General features: G+C 53.5%; 2 protein-coding genes across 2 annotated transcripts; both read right to left on the bottom strand.

Annotated features, from left to right (window-relative positions):
- Nucleotides 1-1,508: 1,508 nt before the first annotated feature.
- LOC143416133 (uncharacterized) lies at nucleotides 1,509-5,608 on the bottom strand. The gene has a single exon (XM_076881531.1). It carries the CDS (start codon nucleotides 5,390-5,392, stop codon nucleotides 1,640-1,642), a length of 3,753 nt encoding a protein of 1,250 aa, XP_076737646.1. The 5' UTR covers nucleotides 5,393-5,608; the 3' UTR covers nucleotides 1,509-1,639.
- A 10,147-nt stretch (nucleotides 5,609-15,755) lies between these two features.
- LOC143416134 (uncharacterized) lies at nucleotides 15,756-19,878 on the bottom strand. Its single transcript, XM_076881532.1, has one exon. The coding sequence runs from the start codon at nucleotides 19,637-19,639 to the stop codon at nucleotides 15,887-15,889; it is 3,753 nt and encodes a 1,250-aa protein (XP_076737647.1). The 5' UTR covers nucleotides 19,640-19,878; the 3' UTR covers nucleotides 15,756-15,886.
- Nucleotides 19,879-20,356: the final 478 nt, after the last annotated feature.

Below are 20,356 nucleotides of genomic sequence, written 5' to 3'. Positions count from 1 at the left end.
CTTGTGAGTTGCGTGTGTCCACTCAGGCATCATTCATGCTTGTTCTGTAGGCAGTTCCTGTCAGAAGGAGGAGGCGCGGCAGGAGCGTCGGGGGGCGGAAGACGGTGCCTCAGTGCCTCTCTCCTTCTGACATTGTTAAAGAAAACACAACAAATTTGTAATTATGTAGATAATTACATGTAGATAATGTCCTCAAGTTCTGTATAACGATTAGTTATGTCTATAACTTCTGTTCCCTGAAGGAGAGGAACGAGGTACAACACATAAGTATGGGATATCACGCCCTCGCGTGTCCTGGCTGAAGAAACCTTTATTCACGCCTTTACGGCAGATGACGTGTGATGACACGCGCAAGGCCCCGCCCGCACATATAGCCGCTGCCATCACCGTCATCCCTCAGTTCGATAGCCGCTCTTCACCGAGCCAACTGCTCAGTGGGGCCACCCTGTGTTGTACCTCGTTCCTCTCCTTCAGGGAACAGAAGTTATAGACATAACTAATCGTTCCCTTTCAGTCGATTCACTCGGTACAACACATAAGTATGGGACCTATATACACGCCCCGCAGAGCAGCCACCGAACCGGAACGGGACCACCACATCCTTAGTGAGTGGTAGACCCAGCAGAAAGGACAGCATGAGCCACCGAAGGGGCTGTAACGTCCAACCGATAAAACCGCACAAAAGTGTGCGGCGACGCCCAATTAGCCGCTGCACAAATATCAGCCACAGGCACCCCTCTAAAAAGAGCCCATGAGGTCGCCATCCCCCTGGTGGAATGAGCTCCCACCCCGTGGGGCAACGCAAAACCTCCGGTGCTGTATGCCAGCGAGATAGCTTCCACAATCCAGTGGGACAGCCTCTGTCTGGACAGAGCTCTACCTCTATTCGGATTAGCGAAGCAGACAAACAACTGGTCACACAAACGCACATCCCGAGTGCGCTCAATGTAGGTGCGTAGCGCACGCACCGGACAAAGAGAATGCACCCTCCTCTGCTCCTCAGATTCAAAAGGAGGGGAGCAAAAGCTCAGCAACTCAAACTCCATTGAACTATAAGATGCAGGCATGACCTTGGGAAGATAGGCGGCATTCGGACGCAATACGACCTTGCGGCCATCAGGAGAAAACTGTGTGCAGGCAGGATGCACAGACAGCGCATGAAGGTCCCCCACTCGCTTCGCCGAGGCCAAAGCGAGAAGTAATGCGGTCTTATACGAAAGAAGTTTCATATCTACCGACTCAACGGGTTCAAACGGAGGGCCACAAAGGGCCTCCAGCACCAAAGACAAGTCCCAAGCCGGGACACTGGACTTAAGCACGGGCCTCAGCCGGCGAACCCCTTTCAGAAAACGCACGGCGAGGGGATGCGCACCTGGTGTCACCCCGTCAAAACCGATATGACAAGCAGATATAGCCGCTAAATAAACCTTGATCGTTGAAAACGAAAGGCCTTTATCCAACAGCTCCTGCAGGAATGTCAAAACATCCACAATAGAGCACTGAAATGGGAGAGTGTGGCGGTCCTGGCACCATCGCTCGAAGGCTCGCCATTTGTAAGCGTACAAGCCTCTAGTAGACGAGGCCCTGGCGCTCTGAATCGTCGCTACCACACTAGGTGGCAGACCCTTAGCAACCAAGTTTAACCTCTCAGCAGGTAAGCATGAAGGTGCCACAGATCCGGGCGCGGATGAAACACTTCCCCCCCCGCCTGAGAGAGGAGATCCCTGCGGAGAGGAAGCTGCCAAGGACTTGCTGCAAGCAGGCTGATTATTTCTGCATACCACGACTTCGCGGGCCACCAAGGGGCCACCAGGATCAGAGAGAGGGAATGCCGACGCACCCTCTCCAGAATTGGAGATATCATTTCCACTGGGGGAAATGCATACAGGAGCACGTCTGGCCATTGGTGCGCTAGCGCGTCCAAGCCCAAGGGTGCATCGTGGTCGATTATGGAGAAGTACAGGGGGCAGTGAGCATTCACCCTGGAAGCAAAAAGATCTATTTGCGCCTCGCCAAATAGATCCCAAATCTGAGCCACTATTGAAGGGTGTAACCTCCATTCTCTCACCAGAGGACCCCCCCTGGAGAGAAGGTCCGGCCCCAGGTTCAGGTGGCCCGGGACATGGGTGGCTCTTAGAGTCAGAAAATGAACACTGCACCATAACAGCAGAGAGCGAGACAGCTGCAACAGGGGAAGAGAGCGTGTTCCTCCCTGCCTGTTTATATAAGACACCACTGTTGAATTGTCCGTCCTGACTAAGACATGCTGGCCCTGCAGGACTGGACGGAAACGCTTTAGAGCTAAGAACACTGCCAACAGCTCTAAGTGGTTGATGTGCAGCTGGCGCTGAGCCGCGGACCAGATCCCTCTCACTGACGCACCCTCGCACAGCGCTCCCCACCCACTTAGGGAAGCATCTGTGGACACCACCTTGCGACACAACACCCTCCCAATCCGAGAGCCCTGGTGCAGTAGCCCGGGCTCCCTCCAAGGACGGAGAGCTAGCATGCAAGACGCAGTTACCGGCAGCCTCCTCCGGAGGTGACGCGAAGCACACAAACGGTGAGAGAGAGTCCAGCGTTGAAACGCTCTCAATTTCAACAGCCCAAGCGGCACTACGGCGATCATAGATGCCATCATGCCCAACAAGCGCAATATCGTCTGGAAACGCAGTCTGCGTCCCAGCTGAAATTGAGCGAGGCAGCGATGAAACGCGGCCACTCTGTGCTCTGACAACCGTGCGCGGCTGGAAAGAGAGCATATTTCCAGACCGAGAAAAGCGATCTGTTGACCTGGGATTAGCGAGCTCTTCTGAAAGTTCACAGAGAACCCCAGTGTCTGAATGTGTGACAGAACCCGCGACAGCTGCGTCTCCGCCTGTTCTCTGGAGCAAGCCACGAGAGCCCAGTCGTCCAGGTAGGCCAAGATGCGGATGCCCCTCTTCCTGAGGGGCGCTAGCGCTGCCTCGGCACATTTCGTAAAGGTGCGGGGAGCGAGCGACAGCCCGAACGGCAGCACTAGGTATTCGTAGGCTACGCCCTCGAACGCAAACCTCAGAAACTGCCTGTGTTTCGGGTGTATAGCGACATGAAAATAAGCATCTGTTAGATCGATTGTCGCAAACCAATCTCCCGGGCCGACTGCACTCAGGAGCTGTCTGAGTGTTAGCATCCTGAACCTGTACGTTCGCAGGTACGTGTTCAAGACTCGCAGGTCGAGGATGGGACGAAGCCCTCCCCCTTTCTTCGGAATGACAAAATAACGGCTGTACCAACCTTTGTCCGTCTCCGAAGCGGGGACCACCCGTATTGCTCTCTTCTGTAATAGCGCCTGTATTTCCTCTCTGAGTACCAAGGCTGCCTCGGGGTTGACAATCGTGTTCACGACTCTTTGGAAACGAGGCGGCTTGACCCGGAACTGCAACCGGTAACCCATGGCAACGGTTTGCAGCACCCACGGAGAGGGGGCGCAAGCGCGCCACTGAGGGAAGTGAGCAGCCAGCCGGCTGGCCTGCAGCACTGACGGCGGGGCGCCGTCGCCCCCCAGTGTGTCTGCAGGGGACTGCATCCCCTGCCTGACCTGGCTCATTTCGCCTGCAGGTTGAGCATTTGAGATTGTTTGAGAGTAAACAACACTCTTTATTGATTGCAACATGGGAACATGTACATTTATACATTTTGTTGGGTGCACCTTTTCCGGGGCATAACAATGAAAAACAGCGGGAACACTCGATGTGGTCGCTTGAACATTCAACACATCTGAACCGTGTGCAGGGGTTATGTGCTTGGGAGACCGCGATAGGGAAGTGCAGCGCCTTCTGGGGCTGACAACCTGAACAGAACTTAAGCGGCACCTCTTGTGCGGCAACAGAGGGGTAAGAGCAGCGTCTCCCTGCGTCTCCCGGCCTTTGCCCCAGGCCGACTGGCGTGGAGCTCGGGCCGGAGTACGTGCTCTCGCCGGCGGCCCTCCCACTCCAGCAGTGGGCGCCGGTCTCTTGCCAGCTGTCAGAGGAGCGGCGGGCCTGTGAGAGCTAGCAGTGGGCTTGGGCTGGCGTCTGGGGATGATGTCGCGCAGAGCTTCCGTCTGCTTCTTCCTCAGATCGAATCTAGCCTGAATGGCTTCAAGTGAATGTCCGAATAACCCAGCCGCAGACGCTGGTGCGTCCAGATACACAGCTCTGTCTCTATCAGGGACGTCGGAGAGGGTCAGCCACAGGTGCCTCTGCGCCACCACTGTCGAAGCCATCCCTCTGCCCAGGGAGAGCGCTGCACAGCGAGACGCACGGAGGATGTAATCCGTGGTGACTCTAACCTCGTTAAGAAGAGGTGACAGCGGGCTGTCCTCCGGAACCAGCGATCCAAGCTCCGCCAGGCACATTGCTTGGTACGTCTGGAGCATGGTGACGGAGCTCATGGCTCGAGCGGTGCCGGCCTGAGCCCGATAAATCTTCTCCAGCTGCGAGGCCGAGAATCTGCAGTGCTTGGACGGCAGAGTTGCGGGGCCACCGACACCATGGTTATGGGACGGGGCCAGATAAGCAGCCAGAGACGGCTCCATAGGGGGTGGGTTAGCTAAACCAGCTCCCTCGGCGCCGTCCAATTCCATGTACTGTCCATAGCCGGGCACAGTGACGCGGGTAGACAGAGGTTTGTCCCATGACGCTGTTAGCTCGCAGAGAAAGTCTGGGAACATGGGGAGGCAGTTTTTGGCCGTTGCGGGCTCCGGTGGAAGGAAAAAACCCGCAAACCGCGACGGCTTCCGAGCTGGTGGAGGAGAGGGCCAGTCCACCTGCAGCTTCTCAGCGGCACGGCGAAACAGGGAGAAAAGAGAGGTGTCATCGTGGCCGACCGGCGCAGCAGCGGCGGCATATTGGGTCGACAATGAGCTCTCCTGCTCATCCTCCGACAAACCATGGATGTCCAGGCCGATGTCCAGCACGTCATCGTCTTCCTGGGGAGCGCTGGCGGGCTTCAACCCAGGCTGAAGCCCGTCAGCGCTCCTGCATGGTTCCGGTCCGTCATCGGCTAACCCGTCAACGTATTCCATGTGGTCAGCCCAGCTAATCGCGGGGACATCGACCTGAAAATTTTCGTCTTCGGACTCGGACGAAGCCGGGGCTCCAGACTCGGAAAGAAGAGGGTCATGCCGTGCGACAGCCGAGCGTCCCAGCACTCTTTCCACAAACGTCACCCGTCTTTCCAGGGTCGAGCGTCGGAGCTGGCGACAAAACGCACAAGCTTCGGGCTCCGTCAACGCTCTCCTAGCGTGGACGATCCCCAGGCAGACAGGGCAGGCATCGTGCTGGTCGCTGTCGTGCAAAGAGAAACCACATCCCTGAGGACAGGGGCGAACAGAAGATTTCTGCTTTGCTCGCTTCGGTTTGGAGTCCATTCCCAAAACGCAAAGCGAAACGCTGCACAAGAAAAACTTGAAAATAGCGCTCCGCGGGCAGCCTACGCACCAGCTGGGCGGTGGAGGCTAACACCAACAGGGGCAGTTAAGCTAGGTTCAAGTTGGCAGACAACGGAGCTAACTAGCAGTAGCTAGCTAGCCCAACTCAGCAGAGGTGTTCTCAGCGAGGTGAAGAGCGTAAGAACTGAGGGATGACGGTGATGGCAGCGGCTATATGTGCGGGCGGGGCCTTGCGCGTGTCATCACACGTCATCTGCCGTAAAGGCGTGAATAAAGGTTTCTTCAGCCAGGACACGCGAGGGCGTGATATCCCATACTTATGTGTTGTACCGAGTGAATCGACTGAAAGGGAACCACTTTTTCCTCTCTCTGTGTTTGTTTCTCGTTCGTTGTTGTGTGTGTGTTTGTGTGCATTTGTCTCTTTCAAACAGGTGCCGGTCCTCACCTCTGCAGTGCTGCCGTCTCCTGTAGCGCTGCATGGTTCTAAGCTAAGTTTCCTTTCCTTTTTCTGTTCTCTCAGATTTGTCCTCAGGTTTGAAGTGTCTGTGTTGTGCAGCTGGTCTGGTCTGTCTCTAGACAGTTCAGGCTTCACCCACTAGTTAAATGGTGGAGGCTCACAGCGACATACTCAACACACAAGTTTCTGAACTCTGCATGAGGGTTTCTCCGACGAAGTGAGGGCCGTGAGGCACAGCTCCCCGTCCCCCGGTGACCCTGCTAGGTCCACCTTCTTAGGGAAACCCTCTGCAGAGGAGCTGACAGAGCCAGGAACTTGTGAGTTGCGTGTGTCCACTCAGGCATCATTCATGCTTGTTCTGTAGGCAGTTCCTGTCAGAAGGAGGAGGCGCGGCAGGAGCGTCGGGGGGCGGAAGACGGTGCCTCAGTGCCTCTCTCCTTCTGACATTGTTAAAGAAAACACAACAAATTTGTAATTATGTAGGTAATTACATGTAGATAATGTCCTCAAGTTCTGTATAACCACTTTTTCCTCTCTCTGTGTTTGTTTCTCGTTCGTTGTTGTGTGTGTGTTTGTGTGCATTTGTCTCTTTCAAACAGGTGCCGGTCCTCACCTCTGCAGTGCTGCCGTCTCCTGTAGCGCTGCATGGTTCTAAGCTAAGTTTCCTTTCCTTTTTCTGTTCTCTCAGATTTGTCCTCAGGTTTGAAGTGTCTGTGTTGTGCAGCTGGTCTGGTCTGTCTCTAGACAGTTCAGGCTTCACCCACTAGTTAAATGGTGGAGGCTCACAGCGACATACTCAACACACAAGTTTCTGAACTCTGCATGAGGGTTTCTCCGACGAAGTGAGGGCCGTGAGGCACAGCTCCCCGTCCCCCGGTGACCCTGCTAGGTCCACCTTCTTAGGGAAACCCTCTGCAGAGGAGCTGACAGAGCCAGGAACTTGTGAGTTGCGTGTGTCCACTCAGGCATCATTCATGCTTGTTCTGTAGGCAGTTCCTGTCAGAAGGAGGAGGCGCGGCAGGAGCGTCGGGGGGCGGAAGACGGTGCCTCAGTGCCTCTCTCCTTCTGACATTGTTAAAGAAAACACAACAAATTTGTAATTATGTAGGTAATTACATGTAGATAATGTCCTCAAGTTCTGTATAACCACTTTTTCCTCTCTCTGTGTTTGTTTCTCGTTCGTTGTTGTGTGTGTGTTTGTGTGCATTTGTCTCTTTCAAACAGGTGCCGGTCCTCACCTCTGCAGTGCTGCCGTCTCCTGTAGCGCTGCATGGTTCTAAGCTAAGTTTCCTTTCCTTTTTCTGTTCTCTCAGATTTGTCCTCAGGTTTGAAGTGTCTGTGTTGTGCAGCTGGTCTGGTCTGTCTCTAGACAGTTCAGGCTTCACCCACTAGTTAAATGGTGGAGGCTCACAGCGACATACTCAACACACAAGTTTCTGAACTCTGCATGAGGGTTTCTCCGATGAAGTGAGGGCCGTGAGGCACAGCTCCCCGTCCCCCGGTGACCCTGCTAGGTCCACCTTCTTAGGGAAACCCTCTGCAGAGGAGCTGACAGAGCCAGGAACTTGTGAGTTGCGTGTGTCCACTCAGGCATCATTCATGCTTGTTCTGTAGGCAGTTCCTGTCAGAAGGAGGAGGCGCGGCAGGAGCGTCGGGGGGCGGAAGACGGTGCCTCAGTGCCTCTCTCCTTCTGACATTGTTAAAGAAAACACAACAAATTTGTAATTATGTAGATAATTACATGTAGATAATGTCCTCAAGTTCTGTATAACCACTTTTTCCTCTCTCTGTGTTTGTTTCTCGTTCGTTGTTGTGTGTGTGTTTGTGTGCATTTGTCTCTTTCAAACAGGTGCCGGTCCTCACCTCTGCAGTGCTGCCGTCTCCTGTAGCGCTGCATGGTTCTAAGCTAAGTTTCCTTTCCTTTTTCTGTTCTCTCAGATTTGTCCTCAGGTTTGAAGTGTCTGTGTTGTGCAGCTGGTCTGGTCTGTCTCTAGACAGTTCAGGCTTCACCCACTAGTTAAATGGTGGAGGCTCACAGCGACATACTCAACACACAAGTTTCTGAACTCTGCATGAGGGTTTCTCCGACGAAGTGAGGGCCGTGAGGCACAGCTCCCCGTCCCCCGGTGACCCTGCTAGGTCCACCTTCTTAGGGAAACCCTCTGCAGAGGAGCTGACAGAGCCAGGAACTTGTGAGTTGCGTGTGTCCACTCAGGCATCATTCATGCTTGTTCTGTAGGCAGTTCCTGTCAGAAGGAGGAGGCGCGGCAGGAGCGTCGGGGGGCGGAAGACGGTGCCTCAGTGCCTCTCTCCTTCTGACATTGTTAAAGAAAACACAACAAATTTGTAATTATGTAGATAATTACATGTAGATAATGTCCTCAAGTTCTGTATAACCACTTTTTCCTCTCTCTGTGTTTGTTTCTCGTTCGTTGTTGTGTGTGTGTTTGTGTGCATTTGTCTCTTTCAAACAGGTGCCGGTCCTCACCTCTGCAGTGCTGCCGTCTCCTGTAGCGCTGCATGGTTCTAAGCTAAGTTTCCTTTCCTTTTTCTGTTCTCTCAGATTTGTCCTCAGGTTTGAAGTGTCTGTGTTGTGCAGCTGGTCTGGTCTGTCTCTAGACAGTTCAGGCTTCACCCACTAGTTAAATGGTGGAGGCTCACAGCGACATACTCAACACACAAGTTTCTGAACTCTGCATGAGGGTTTCTCCGACGAAGTGAGGGCCGTGAGGCACAGCTCCCCGTCCCCCGGTGACCCTGCTAGGTCCACCTTCTTAGGGAAACCCTCTGCAGAGGAGCTGACAGAGCCAGGAACTTGTGAGTTGCGTGTGTCCACTCAGGCATCATTCATGCTTGTTCTGTAGGCAGTTCCTGTCAGAAGGAGGAGGCGCGGCAGGAGCGTCGGGGGGCGGAAGACGGTGCCTCAGTGCCTCTCTCCTTCTGACATTGTTAAAGAAAACACAACAAATTTGTAATTATGTAGATAATTACATGTAGATAATGTCCTCAAGTTCTGTATAACCACTTTTTCCTCTCTCTGTGTTTGTTTCTCGTTCGTTGTTGTGTGTGTGTTTGTGTGCATTTGTCTCTTTCAAACAGGTGCCGGTCCTCACCTCTGCAGTGCTGCCGTCTCCTGTAGCGCTGCATGGTTCTAAGCTAAGTTTCCTTTCCTTTTTCTGTTCTCTCAGATTTGTCCTCAGGTTTGAAGTGTCTGTGTTGTGCAGCTGGTCTGGTCTGTCTCTAGACAGTTCAGGCTTCACCCACTAGTTAAATGGTGGAGGCTCACAGCGACATACTCAACACACAAGTTTCTGAACTCTGCATGAGGGTTTCTCCGACGAAGTGAGGGCCGTGAGGCACAGCTCCCCGTCCCCCGGTGACCCTGCTAGGTCCACCTTCTTAGGGAAACCCTCTGCAGAGGAGCTGACAGAGCCAGGAACTTGTGAGTTGCGTGTGTCCACTCAGGCATCATTCATGCTTGTTCTGTAGGCAGTTCCTGTCAGAAGGAGGAGGCGCGGCAGGAGCGTCGGGGGGCGGAAGACGGTGCCTCAGTGCCTCTCTCCTTCTGACATTGTTAAAGAAAACACAACAAATTTGTAATTATGTAGATAATTACATGTAGATAATGTCCTCAAGTTCTGTATAACCACTTTTTCCTCTCTCTGTGTTTGTTTCTCGTTCGTTGTTGTGTGTGTGTTTGTGTGCATTTGTCTCTTTCAAACAGGTGCCGGTCCTCACCTCTGCAGTGCTGCCGTCTCCTGTAGCGCTGCATGGTTCTAAGCTAAGTTTCCTTTCCTTTTTCTGTTCTCTCAGATTTGTCCTCAGGTTTGAAGTGTCTGTGTTGTGCAGCTGGTCTGGTCTGTCTCTAGACAGTTCAGGCTTCACCCACTAGTTAAATGGTGGAGGCTCACAGCGACATACTCAACACACAAGTTTCTGAACTCTGCATGAGGGTTTCTCCGACGAAGTGAGGGCCGTGAGGCACAGCTCCCCGTCCCCCGGTGACCCTGCTAGGTCCACCTTCTTAGGGAAACCCTCTGCAGAGGAGCTGACAGAGCCAGGAACTTGTGAGTTGCGTGTGTCCACTCAGGCATCATTCATGCTTGTTCTGTAGGCAGTTCCTGTCAGAAGGAGGAGGCGCGGCAGGAGCGTCGGGGGGCGGAAGACGGTGCCTCAGTGCCTCTCTCCTTCTGACATTGTTAAAGAAAACACAACAAATTTGTAATTATGTAGATAATTACATGTAGATAATGTCCTCAAGTTCTGTATAACCACTTTTTCCTCTCTCTGTGTTTGTTTCTCGTTCGTTGTTGTGTGTGTGTTTGTGTGCATTTGTCTCTTTCAAACAGGTGCCGGTCCTCACCTCTGCAGTGCTGCCGTCTCCTGTAGCGCTGCATGGTTCTAAGCTAAGTTTCCTTTCCTTTTTCTGTTCTCTCAGATTTGTCCTCAGGTTTGAAGTGTCTGTGTTGTGCAGCTGGTCTGGTCTGTCTCTAGACAGTTCAGGCTTCACCCACTAGTTAAATGGTGGAGGCTCACAGCGACATACTCAACACACAAGTTTCTGAACTCTGCATGAGGGTTTCTCCGACGAAGTGAGGGCCGTGAGGCACAGCTCCCCGTCCCCCGGTGACCCTGCTAGGTCCACCTTCTTAGGGAAACCCTCTGCAGAGGAGCTGACAGAGCCAGGAACTTGTGAGTTGCGTGTGTCCACTCAGGCATCATTCATGCTTGTTCTGTAGGCAGTTCCTGTCAGAAGGAGGAGGCGCGGCAGGAGCGTCGGGGGGCGGAAGACGGTGCCTCAGTGCCTCTCTCCTTCTGACATTGTTAAAGAAAACACAACAAATTTGTAATTATGTAGATAATTACATGTAGATAATGTCCTCAAGTTCTGTATAACCACTTTTTCCTCTCTCTGTGTTTGTTTCTCGTTCGTTGTTGTGTGTGTGTTTGTGTGCATTTGTCTCTTTCAAACAGGTGCCGGTCCTCACCTCTGCAGTGCTGCCGTCTCCTGTAGCGCTGCATGGTTCTAAGCTAAGTTTCCTTTCCTTTTTCTGTTCTCTCAGATTTGTCCTCAGGTTTGAAGTGTCTGTGTTGTGCAGCTGGTCTGGTCTGTCTCTAGACAGTTCAGGCTTCACCCACTAGTTAAATGGTGGAGGCTCACAGCGACATACTCAACACACAAGTTTCTGAACTCTGCATGAGGGTTTCTCCGACGAAGTGAGGGCCGTGAGGCACAGCTCCCCGTCCCCCGGTGACCCTGCTAGGTCCACCTTCTTAGGGAAACCCTCTGCAGAGGAGCTGACAGAGCCAGGAACTTGTGAGTTGCGTGTGTCCACTCAGGCATCATTCATGCTTGTTCTGTAGGCAGTTCCTGTCAGAAGGAGGAGGCGCGGCAGGAGCGTCGGGGGGCGGAAGACGGTGCCTCAGTGCCTCTCTCCTTCTGACATTGTTAAAGAAAACACAACAAATTTGTAATTATGTAGATAATTACATGTAGATAATGTCCTCAAGTTCTGTATAACCACTTTTTCCTCTCTCTGTGTTTGTTTCTCGTTCGTTGTTGTGTGTGTGTTTGTGTGCATTTGTCTCTTTCAAACAGGTGCCGGTCCTCACCTCTGCAGTGCTGCCGTCTCCTGTAGCGCTGCATGGTTCTAAGCTAAGTTTCCTTTCCTTTTTCTGTTCTCTCAGATTTGTCCTCAGGTTTGAAGTGTCTGTGTTGTGCAGCTGGTCTGGTCTGTCTCTAGACAGTTCAGGCTTCACCCACTAGTTAAATGGTGGAGGCTCACAGCGACATACTCAACACACAAGTTTCTGAACTCTGCATGAGGGTTTCTCCGACGAAGTGAGAGCCGTGAGGCACAGCTCCCTGTCCCCCGGTGACCCTGCTAGGTCCACCTTCTTAGGGAAACCCTCTGCAGAGGAGCTGACAGAGCCAGGAACTTGTGAGTTGCGTGTGTCCACTCAGGCATCATTCATGCTTGTTCTGTAGGCAGTTCCTGTCAGAAGGAGGAGGCGCGGCAGGAGCGTCGGGGGGCGGAAGACGGTGCCTCAGTGCCTCTCTCCTTCTGACATTGTTAAAGAAAACACAACAAATTTGTAATTATGTAGATAATTACATGTAGATAATGTCCTCAAGTTCTGTATAACCACTTTTTCCTCTCTCTGTGTTTGTTTCTCGTTCGTTGTTGTGTGTGTGTTTGTGTGCATTTGTCTCTTTCAAACAGGTGCCGGTCCTCACCTCTGCAGTGCTGCCGTCTCCTGTAGCGCTGCATGGTTCTAAGCTAAGTTTCCTTTCCTTTTTCTGTTCTCTCAGATTTGTCCTCAGGTTTGAAGTGTCTGTGTTGTGCAGCTGGTCTGGTCTGTCTCTAGACAGTTCAGGCTTCACCCACTAGTTAAATGGTGGAGGCTCACAGCGACATACTCAACACACAAGTTTCTGAACTCTGCATGAGGGTTTCTCCGACGAAGTGAGGGCCGTGAGGCACAGCTCCCCGTCCCCCGGTGACCCTGCTAGGTCCACCTTCTTAGGGAAACCCTCTGCAGAGGAGCTGACAGAGCCAGGAACTTGTGAGTTGCGTGTGTCCACTCAGGCATCATTCATGCTTGTTCTGTAGGCAGTTCCTGTCAGAAGGAGGAGGCGCGGCAGGAGCGTCGGGGGGCGGAAGACGGTGCCTCAGTGCCTCTCTCCTTCTGACATTGTTAAAGAAAACACAACAAATTTGTAATTATGTAGATAATTACATGTAGATAATGTCCTCAAGTTCTGTATAACCACTTTTTCCTCTCTCTGTGTTTGTTTCTCGTTCGTTGTTGTGTGTGTGTTTGTGTGCATTTGTCTCTTTCAAACAGGTGCCGGTCCTCACCTCTGCAGTGCTGCCGTCTCCTGTAGCGCTGCATGGTTCTAAGCTAAGTTTCCTTTCCTTTTTCTGTTCTCTCAGATTTGTCCTCAGGTTTGAAGTGTCTGTGTTGTGCAGCTGGTCTGGTCTGTCTCTAGACAGTTCAGGCTTCACCCACTAGTTAAATGGTGGAGGCTCACAGCGACATACTCAACACACAAGTTTCTGAACTCTGCATGAGGGTTTCTCCGACGAAGTGAGGGCCGTGAGGCACAGCTCCCCGTCCCCCGGTGACCCTGCTAGGTCCACCTTCTTAGGGAAACCCTCTGCAGAGGAGCTGACAGAGCCAGGAACTTGTGAGTTGCGTGTGTCCACTCAGGCATCATTCATGCTTGTTCTGTAGGCAGTTCCTGTCAGAAGGAGGAGGCGCGGCAGGAGCGTCGGGGGGCGGAAGACGGTGCCTCAGTGCCTCTCTCCTTCTGACATTGTTAAAGAAAACACAACAAATTTGTAATTATGTAGATAATTACATGTAGATAATGTCCTCAAGTTCTGTATAACCACTTTTTCCTCTCTCTGTGTTTGTTTCTCGTTCGTTGTTGTGTGTGTGTTTGTGTGCATTTGTCTCTTTCAAACAGGTGCCGGTCCTCACCTCTGCAGTGCTGCCGTCTCCTGTAGCGCTGCATGGTTCTAAGCTAAGTTTCCTTTCCTTTTTCTGTTCTCTCAGATTTGTCCTCAGGTTTGAAGTGTCTGTGTTGTGCAGCTGGTCTGGTCTGTCTCTAGACAGTTCAGGCTTCACCCACTAGTTAAATGGTGGAGGCTCACAGCGACATACTCAACACACAAGTTTCTGAACTCTGCATGAGGGTTTCTCCGACGAAGTGAGGGCCGTGAGGCACAGCTCCCCGTCCCCCGGTGACCCTGCTAGGTCCACCTTCTTAGGGAAACCCTCTGCAGAGGAGCTGACAGAGCCAGGAACTTGTGAGTTGCGTGTGTCCACTCAGGCATCATTCATGCTTGTTCTGTAGGCAGTTCCTGTCAGAAGGAGGAGGCGCGGCAGGAGCGTCGGGGGGCGGAAGACGGTGCCTCAGTGCCTCTCTCCTTCTGACATTGTTAAAGAAAACACAACAAATTTGTAATTATGTAGATAATTACATGTAGATAATGTCCTCAAGTTCTGTATAACCACTTTTTCCTCTCTCTGTGTTTGTTTCTCGTTCGTTGTTGTGTGTGTGTTTGTGTGCATTTGTCTCTTTCAAACAGGTGCCGGTCCTCACCTCTGCAGTGCTGCCGTCTCCTGTAGCGCTGCATGGTTCTAAGCTAAGTTTCCTTTCCTTTTTCTGTTCTCTCAGATTTGTCCTCAGGTTTGAAGTGTCTGTGTTGTGCAGCTGGTCTGGTCTGTCTCTAGACAGTTCAGGCTTCACCCACTAGTTAAATGGTGGAGGCTCACAGCGACATACTCAACACACAAGTTTCTGAACTCTGCATGAGGGTTTCTCCGACGAAGTGAGGGCCGTGAGGCACAGCTCCCCGTCCCCCGGTGACCCTGCTAGGTCCACCTTCTTAGGGAAACCCTCTGCAGAGGAGCTGACAGAGCCAGGAACTTGTGAGTTGCGTGTGTCCACTCAGGCATCATTCATGCTTGTTCTGTAGGCAGTTCCTGTCAGAAGGAGGAGGCGCGGCAGGAGCGTCGGGGGGCGGAAGACGGTGCCTCAGTGCCTCTCTCCTTCTGACATTGTTAAAGAAAACGATTAGTTATGTCTATAACTTCTGTTCCCTGAAGGAGAGGAACGAGGTACAACACATAAGTATGGGATATCACGCCCTCGCGTGTCCTGGCTGAAGAAACCTTTATTCACGCCTTTACGGCAGATGACGTGTGATGACACGCGCAAGGCCCCGCCCGCACATATAGCCGCTGCCATCACCGTCATCCCTCAGTTCGATAGCCGCTCTTCACCGAGCCAACTGCTCAGTGGGGCCACCCTGTGTTGTACCTCGTTCCTCTCCTTCAGGGAACAGAAGTTATAGACATAACTAATCGTTCCCTTTCAGTCGATTCACTCGGTACAACACATAAGTATGGGACCTATATACACGCCCCGCAGAGCAGCCACCGAACCGGAACGGGACCACCACATCCTTAGTGAGTGGTAGACCCAGCAGAAAGGACAGCATGAGCCACCGAAGGGGCTGTAACGTCCAACCGATAAAACCGCACAAAAGTGTGCGGCGACGCCCAATTAGCCGCTGCACAAATATCAGCCACAGGCACCCCTCTAAAAAGAGCCCATGAGGTCGCCATCCCCCTGGTGGAATGAGCTCCCACCCCGTGGGGCAACGCAAAACCTCCGGTGCTGTATGCCAGCGAGATAGCTTCCACAATCCAGTGGGACAGCCTCTGTCTGGACAGAGCTCTACCTCTATTCGGATTAGCGAAGCAGACAAACAACTGGTCACACAAACGCACATCCCGAGTGCGCTCAATGTAGGTGCGTAGCGCACGCACCGGACAAAGAGAATGCACCCTCCTCTGCTCCTCAGATTCAAAAGGAGGGGAGCAAAAGCTCAGCAACTCAAACTCCATTGAACTATAAGATGCAGGCATGACCTTGGGAAGATAGGCGGCATTCGGACGCAATACGACCTTGCGGCCATCAGGAGAAAACTGTGTGCAGGCAGGATGCACAGACAGCGCATGAAGGTCCCCCACTCGCTTCGCCGAGGCCAAAGCGAGAAGTAATGCGGTCTTATACGAAAGAAGTTTCATATCTACCGACTCAACGGGTTCAAACGGAGGGCCACAAAGGGCCTCCAGCACCAAAGACAAGTCCCAAGCCGGGACACTGGACTTAAGCACGGGCCTCAGCCGGCGAACCCCTTTCAGAAAACGCACGGCGAGGGGATGCGCACCTGGTGTCACCCCGTCAAAACCGATATGACAAGCAGATATAGCCGCTAAATAAACCTTGATCGTTGAAAACGAAAGGCCTTTATCCAACAGCTCCTGCAGGAATGTCAAAACATCCACAATAGAGCACTGAAATGGGAGAGTGTGGCGGTCCTGGCACCATCGCTCGAAGGCTCGCCATTTGTAAGCGTACAAGCCTCTAGTAGACGAGGCCCTGGCGCTCTGAATCGTCGCTACCACACTAGGTGGCAGACCCTTAGCAACCAAGTTTAACCTCTCAGCAGGTAAGCATGAAGGTGCCACAGATCCGGGCGCGGATGAAACACTTCCCCCCCCGCCTGAGAGAGGAGATCCCTGCGGAGAGGAAGCTGCCAAGGACTTGCTGCAAGCAGGCTGATTATTTCTGCATACCACGACTTCGCGGGCCACCAAGGGGCCACCAGGATCAGAGAGAGGGAATGCCGACGCACCCTCTCCAGAATTGGAGATATCATTTCCACTGGGGGAAATGCATACAGGAGCACGTCTGGCCATTGGTGCGCTAGCGCGTCCAAGCCCAAGGGTGCATCGTGGTCGATTATGGAGAAGTACAGGGGGCAGTGAGCATTCACCCTGGAAGCAAAAAGATCTATTTGCGCCTCGCCAAATAGATCCCAAATCTGAGCCACTATTGAAGGGTGTAACCTCCATTCTCTCACCAGAGGACCCCCCCTGGAGAGAAGGTCCGGCCCCAGGTTCAGGTGGCCCGGGACATGGGTGGCTCTTAGAGTCAGAAAATGAACACTGCACCATAACAGCAGAGAGCGAGACAGCTGCAACAGGGGAAGAGAGCGTGTTCCTCCCTGCCTGTTTATATAAGACACCACTGTTGAATTGTCCGTCCTGACTAAGACATGCTGGCCCTGCAGGACTGGACGGAAACGCTTTAGAGCTAAGAACACTGCCAACAGCTCTAAGTGGTTGATGTGCAGCTGGCGCTGAGCCGCGGACCAGATCCCTCTCACTGACGCACCCTCGCACAGCGCTCCCCACCCACTTAGGGAAGCATCTGTGGACACCACCTTGCGACACAACACCCTCCCAATCCGAGAGCCCTGGTGCAGTAGCCCGGGCTCCCTCCAAGGACGGAGAGCTAGCATGCAAGACGCAGTTACCGGCAGCCTCCTCCGGAGGTGACGCGAAGCACACAAACGGTGAGAGAGAGTCCAGCGTTGAAACGCTCTCAATTTCAACAGCCCAAGCGGCACTACGGCGATCATAGATGCCATCATGCCCAACAAGCGCAATATCGTCTGGAAACGCAGTCTGCGTCCCAGCTGAAATTGAGCGAGGCAGCGATGAAACGCGGCCACTCTGTGCTCTGACAACCGTGCGCGGCTGGAAAGAGAGCATATTTCCAGACCGAGAAAAGCGATCTGTTGACCTGGGATTAGCGAGCTCTTCTGAAAGTTCACAGAGAACCCCAGTGTCTGAATGTGTGACAGAACCCGCGACAGCTGCGTCTCCGCCTGTTCTCTGGAGCAAGCCACGAGAGCCCAGTCGTCCAGGTAGGCCAAGATGCGGATGCCCCTCTTCCTGAGGGGCGCTAGCGCTGCCTCGGCACATTTCGTAAAGGTGCGGGGAGCGAGCGACAGCCCGAACGGCAGCACTAGGTATTCGTAGGCTACGCCCTCGAACGCAAACCTCAGAAACTGCCTGTGTTTCGGGTGTATAGCGACATGAAAATAAGCATCTGTTAGATCGATTGTCGCAAACCAATCTCCCGGGCCGACTGCACTCAGGAGCTGTCTGAGTGTTAGCATCCTGAACCTGTACGTTCGCAGGTACGTGTTCAAGACTCGCAGGTCGAGGATGGGACGAAGCCCTCCCCCTTTCTTCGGAATGACAAAATAACGGCTGTACCAACCTTTGTCCGTCTCCGAAGCGGGGACCACCCGTATTGCTCTCTTCTGTAATAGCGCCTGTATTTCCTCTCTGAGTACCAAGGCTGCCTCGGGGTTGACAATCGTGTTCACGACTCTTTGGAAACGAGGCGGCTTGACCCGGAACTGCAACCGGTAACCCATGGCAACGGTTTGCAGCACCCACGGAGAGGGGGCGCAAGCGCGCCACTGAGGGAAGTGAGCAGCCAGCCGGCTGGCCTGCAGCACTGACGGCGGGGCGCCGTCGCCCCCCAGTGTGTCTGCAGGGGACTGCATCCCCTGCCTGACCTGGCTCATTTCGCCTGCAGGTTGAGCATTTGAGATTGTTTGAGAGTAAACAACACTCTTTATTGATTGCAACATGGGAACATGTACATTTATACATTTTGTTGGGTGCACCTTTTCCGGGGCATAACAATGAAAAACAGCGGGAACACTCGATGTGGTCGCTTGAACATTCAACACATCTGAACCGTGTGCAGGGGTTATGTGCTTGGGAGACCGCGATAGGGAAGTGCAGCGCCTTCTGGGGCTGACAACCTGAACAGAACTTAAGCGGCACCTCTTGTGCGGCAACAGAGGGGTAAGAGCAGCGTCTCCCTGCGTCTCCCGGCCTTTGCCCCAGGCCGACTGGCGTGGAGCTCGGGCCGGAGTACGTGCTCTCGCCGGCGGCCCTCCCACTCCAGCAGTGGGCGCCGGTCTCTTGCCAGCTGTCAGAGGAGCGGCGGGCCTGTGAGAGCTAGCAGTGGGCTTGGGCTGGCGTCTGGGGATGATGTCGCGCAGAGCTTCCGTCTGCTTCTTCCTCAGATCGAATCTAGCCTGAATGGCTTCAAGTGAATGTCCGAATAACCCAGCCGCAGACGCTGGTGCGTCCAGATACACAGCTCTGTCTCTATCAGGGACGTCGGAGAGGGTCAGCCACAGGTGCCTCTGCGCCACCACTGTCGAAGCCATCCCTCTGCCCAGGGAGAGCGCTGCACAGCGAGACGCACGGAGGATGTAATCCGTGGTGACTCTAACCTCGTTAAGAAGAGGTGACAGCGGGCTGTCCTCCGGAACCAGCGATCCAAGCTCCGCCAGGCACATTGCTTGGTACGTCTGGAGCATGGTGACGGAGCTCATGGCTCGAGCGGTGCCGGCCTGAGCCCGATAAATCTTCTCCAGCTGCGAGGCCGAGAATCTGCAGTGCTTGGACGGCAGAGTTGCGGGGCCACCGACACCATGGTTATGGGACGGGGCCAGATAAGCAGCCAGAGACGGCTCCATAGGGGGTGGGTTAGCTAAACCAGCTCCCTCGGCGCCGTCCAATTCCATGTACTGTCCATAGCCGGGCACAGTGACGCGGGTAGACAGAGGTTTGTCCCATGACGCTGTTAGCTCGCAGAGAAAGTCTGGGAACATGGGGAGGCAGTTTTTGGCCGTTGCGGGCTCCGGTGGAAGGAAAAAACCCGCAAACCGCGACGGCTTCCGAGCTGGTGGAGGAGAGGGCCAGTCCACCTGCAGCTTCTCAGCGGCACGGCGAAACAGGGAGAAAAGAGAGGTGTCATCGTGGCCGACCGGCGCAGCAGCGGCGGCATATTGGGTCGACAATGAGCTCTCCTGCTCATCCTCCGACAAACCATGGATGTCCAGGCCGATGTCCAGCACGTCATCGTCTTCCTGGGGAGCGCTGGCGGGCTTCAACCCAGGCTGAAGCCCGTCAGCGCTCCTGCATGGTTCCGGTCCGTCATCGGCTAACCCGTCAACGTATTCCATGTGGTCAGCCCAGCTAATCGCGGGGACATCGACCTGAAAATTTTCGTCTTCGGACTCGGACGAAGCCGGGGCTCCAGACTCGGAAAGAAGAGGGTCATGCCGTGCGACAGCCGAGCGTCCCAGCACTCTTTCCACAAACGTCACCCGTCTTTCCAGGGTCGAGCGTCGGAGCTGGCGACAAAACGCACAAGCTTCGGGCTCCGTCAACGCTCTCCTAGCGTGGACGATCCCCAGGCAGACAGGGCAGGCATCGTGCTGGTCGCTGTCGTGCAAAGAGAAACCACATCCCTGAGGACAGGGGCGAACAGAAGATTTCTGCTTTGCTCGCTTCGGTTTGGAGTCCATTCCCAAAACGCAAAGCGAAACGCTGCACAAGAAAAACTTGAAAATAGCGCTCCGCGGGCAGCCTACGCACCAGCTGGGCGGTGGAGGCTAACACCAACAGGGGCAGTTAAGCTAGGTTCAAGTTGGCAGACAACGGAGCTAACTAGCAGTAGCTAGCTAGCCCAACTCAGCAGAGGTGTTCTCAGCGAGGTGAAGAGCGTAAGAACTGAGGGATGACGGTGATGGCAGCGGCTATATGTGCGGGCGGGGCCTTGCGCGTGTCATCACACGTCATCTGCCGTAAAGGCGTGAATAAAGGTTTCTTCAGCCAGGACACGCGAGGGCGTGATATCCCATACTTATGTGTTGTACCGAGTGAATCGACTGAAAGGGAACACAACAAATTTGTAATTATGTAGGTAATTACATGTAGATAATGTCCTCAAGTTCTGTATAACCACTTTTTCCTCTCTCTGTGTTTGTTTCTCGTTCGTTGTTGTGTGTGTGTTTGTGTGCATTTGTCTCTTTCAAACAGATGCCGGTCCTCACCTCTGCAGTGCTGCCGTCTCCTGTAGCGCTGCATGGTTCTAAGCTAAGTTTCCTTTCCTTTTTCTGTTCTCTCAGATTTGTCCTCAGGTTTGAAGTGTCTGTGTTGTGCAGCTGGTCTGGTCTGTCTCTAGACAGTTCAGGCTTCACCCACTAGTTAAATGGTGGAGGCTCACAGCGACATACTCAACA

This window comes from Maylandia zebra, unplaced genomic scaffold, assembly GCF_041146795.1.
Source record: "Maylandia zebra isolate NMK-2024a unplaced genomic scaffold, Mzebra_GT3a scaffold17, whole genome shotgun sequence".
Lineage (NCBI taxonomy): Eukaryota > Metazoa > Chordata > Actinopteri > Cichliformes > Cichlidae > Maylandia > Maylandia zebra.
Note: the sequence above shows the minus strand (reverse complement) of the source record. Positions and strands in the feature narration are given on the sequence as shown.

What these genes read in the sequence shown, in the direction of transcription:
- LOC143416133 (XM_076881531.1), bottom strand. Translation starts at nt 5,392, where the DNA reads ATGGACTCCAAACCGAAGCGAGCAAAGCAGAAATCTTCTGTTCGCCCC.
- LOC143416134 (XM_076881532.1), bottom strand. Translation starts at nt 19,639, where the DNA reads ATGGACTCCAAACCGAAGCGAGCAAAGCAGAAATCTTCTGTTCGCCCC.